This window comes from Alligator sinensis, unplaced genomic scaffold, assembly GCF_000455745.1.
Source record: "Alligator sinensis unplaced genomic scaffold, ASM45574v1 scaffold149_1, whole genome shotgun sequence".
NCBI classification, from domain to species: Eukaryota; Metazoa; Chordata; order Crocodylia; family Alligatoridae; genus Alligator; species Alligator sinensis.
Genome location: NW_005842823.1, coordinates 533,752 through 537,240, shown reverse-complemented (window position 1 = coordinate 537,240; position 3,489 = coordinate 533,752). Strand labels below are relative to the sequence as shown.

The window sequence follows — 3,489 nt, the reverse complement described above, 5'->3', positions numbered from 1 at the left end:
CGCGGAGCCGCCTCTCCCGGGACGCCACGGGAACTTTTGAATGGATGAGACTGAAGAGGAACCCGCCCAAGTCAGGTGAGTCCGAGCAGCCGCCCTGCCCGGGGGCTCCCCGCGCTCCCCGCCGCCCGCCCGGCTCGTCTCCGGGCTCGCGCTTTTTGCTGCATCCTTTAAAAGTCCACCCAGTACTTTAAGGGAGGGGGGGGGGAAAGTTGCTTGACCTCTTTTGGGGTTGCAGGGAGGTCGTGGCGGGGATCGCGCCCCTGGTTGCCTGCAAAGTGCCGGTGCTTCCGGGGTGTTGGTGGCAGCCGGGTGGGTCCGAGGCGCTTTTTTTTGGTGGAAATCCGATGGGTTTTCCTCGTGCGCTTCTCTGAAGGCTGCCCGCAAAAAGGAAAATATCTCCCCGGTGTCTCGGGTGGGTTCTCCGCTGGGCAGGGAGTCGGCTCGCGGGTCGGCCGGGGCTTAGCCGGGAATCGCGAAGCAATAATGATGCTACTGATAAAAAAAAGCCAACCGAGAAGCAGTGTATTCCTGTCTCGTTTTATCCAGGGGGTGCTTAGCAAGTCTGGCCGCGGGCTGCGGGCTGGGGGGGCTCTGAGATGCCTCTGGAAAAGTTTTGGTCTCTTCCTAAAAAAAAAAAAAAAAAGAAGTCGGTGCGTTTGCACAACTCACCCGGAGTTTTTCCTTAGCAAACCCTCGGGATGTTGTTACTACTACTACTACTACTATTATCATCATCATTTGCTTCCAACTTTCTTCAGCAACATGTTAGCCATGTTCTGGAGGTGTCGAGAAAAGCACTAGGGGCACGATCACTGCAAATGCCTTGCTAACTTCCAAGTACACCGGGATCTTTGCTCCACAAGAAATCCTAAGGAAATATATAAGCAATCCGAAAGATTTGAAGCAAGCCTAAAAAAATGCAGAAGTAATCCTAAATCCCTAAATCACCCGAAAGAAATGTATAAGCAATCCTAAATAGTTCCATAGGTAATCCTAAAGATTTCCATAAGCAATCCTAAAGAAATCCATAAACAACCCTAAAGAAATTTATAAGCAATCCTGAAGATTTCCATAAGTAATCCTCAAGAAATGTATAAAAAACCCTGAAGATTTCCATAAGCAATCCTAAAGATTTCCATAAGCAACCCTAAAGCAATTTATAAGCAATGCTAAAGTTTTCCATAAGCAACCCTAAAGAAACTGATAAACAATCCTAAAGTTTTCCATAAGCAACCCTAAAGAAACTGATAAACAATCCTAAAGTTTTCCATAAGCAACCCTAAAGAAATCTATAAGTAATCCTCAAGAAATGTATAAGAAACCCTAAAGATTTCCATAAGCAAGCCTAGAGAAATCCATAAGCAATCCTAGAGAAATGTATAAACAATCCTAAAGATTTCCGTAAGAAATCCTAAAGAAATCGGTAATAATCCTTAAAAAAAATCCATGAGTACTCCTCGAGATTTTTTTTTCTCTGCTAAACATCCCCTGTACAGTACACCGGGAGGTGTGCGCGTGGCTATAGCCGTGGATAACTAGATCTAGATCTCTCCAACTTTTAACGACATGAACACCGACAATGCAATGTCCTTGCAAAGTTTCTCCCCCGATGCCTTTATTTCTCCCCTTGCAAAGTGCGGGCGGAGCCAGGGCTCGGGTCCCCCCACGCTGCACGGGCCCTCCCGCAAGTGGCCGCGCTGGAGGGGCCGAGCCGGGCCGGCTCCGCGGGGCCGGGGCCGGGGCGCACGCGGGCAGTTTTCACTCACTGCATCTAATTCGGATTGAAACCCGGCATCGCTGCTCCCGGAGGAGCTGGAAGTGGTTGGAGCTGCGAGCAGACACTTTGCAGCCTTTGCTCTGCGAATAAAACCACTTTGAAACTTTGCAGGGGGGCAGCGAGGACCTTTGGACTTCGGTGCACTTCCCCCACTCCCCTTCTCTCTCTTGATCTGCACCCAGAAACTTCCCCCGGGGGTGGGAGAAAAGCTGCACAAAATGATAATATAATAGAGGCAGTGGCGTCGCGTTCCCGATATTTCCAGGCTATTTTTTTCTTCCCCCCCTCCTTTTTGGGGTGGGGGGCAGGGGATCCTCTTTGTCCCATCGCCACCTCGCGTCTCGTATTGTTCCGGGGCAGGGAGGGGAAGCGCTGAATCGTCACCCACCCCCATGCACATAGACAGATAGATAGATAGATAGATAGATACCTATATCTATCTTTATATCTATATCTAGATAAAGATAGCTAAGAGAGAGAGATATCTAAGAGAGATACATAGGTATATATGATCTAGATATCTATCTATATATCTCTATAAATCGATATATAGATATATCGATATTTATATCTAGATACGTGTAACTAGATATATTTATATATAGCTAGAGAGAGAGAGATCTAGATCATATACATCTATATATCTATGTATCTCAGATCTATCTATCTATCTATGAAATTGTTGCTAATTGTTTTGCTGTTATGGAGCAGTCCCCGTCCCCACCCCCTCATCTTTGCATTTTTTTAATCCAAGCCTAGACACCGTTGGTGGATCATTTGCAAAACTAGCACGACCAAAAAATAAAAGGCAAATAAGGACAGCAATGTCTTTTGTTGTTGTTGGGCTTTTTTGTGGGTTTTTTGTGGGGGGGAGGGGGAGAGCGGGGGTCAGTGCACTTCATAGCCAGGGAGAAGGGCTTAAATAGCTCCTACTGTTAGTGAGTTTTTTGGGGGGGCAAGGCAGGAAGGCAGGTGCAGCATAGCCCCCCCAGTCCAGAGAAAGTGTTGGGAGTCCCCTAGTGGGGAGGTGGGGATTGAACTGGGGGGAGAAGGTAAATGCAGGTGGGGGGAGCTGATTTCGAGCCAGTGTTAAAAGCTTCTCTGCAAAAAACCACCCAGTAATTCCAACAGGGAAAGTCCCAGTGCCTGTGCAACAAAAGTGTTGTTGGGGGTACACACACATGCATGCACGCACATAGACATGTATGCACAGAAGTCTGTGCATGCAGACACAACTGCGCACATGCACACGCTGGCAGAGGCAGACACGCCATACATACGTGTGTACCGCCCCAGCTAGATCGCCCTACGAAACCCTTGCCTCTCACCCACGCACAGGCAGAAACACCCCACACACACACAGCCCTCCCCTGTACACACACACTTGTGCACCCACATGGCTACAGGTACACCAGCGCACACGTGCCCAGATCTGTGCTACACACATGCAGTCCCACCCTTAACTCACATGTGCACACATGCATTTGCACACATCCAGCACACGCTCTCCAACGTGCGTATGCACACTAGTGCAGGCAAGCTACAACCCCCTCCCACGTGCGTATGCACACATCTATGCCCCCACCCCAACCAGCCGTCCGCAGCAGCGCAGGGGAGGCCAACCCCTCCCCCACCCCAATTTAACCCTGTAGCTGCTGCGTTCTCCCACGGCAAACTTGGCTGGGTGGAAAGCTTTTAAGCCCCCCCCCCCC

The 3,489-nt window shown here is 49.4% G+C and overlaps 1 protein-coding gene across 1 annotated transcript in view; it reads left to right on the top strand.

Moving 5' to 3' along the window:
• The window catches only part of LOC112547941 (homeobox protein Hox-A1-like), a 5,655-nt gene that overhangs the window by 161 nt on the left and 2,005 nt on the right, over positions 1-3,489 (top strand). The window contains 1 exon segment of the mRNA XM_025191487.1: positions 1-75. This exon segment is cut by the window's left edge and continues 29 nt beyond it. Within this exon segment, the coding sequence (XP_025047272.1) occupies positions 1-75 (75 nt within the window).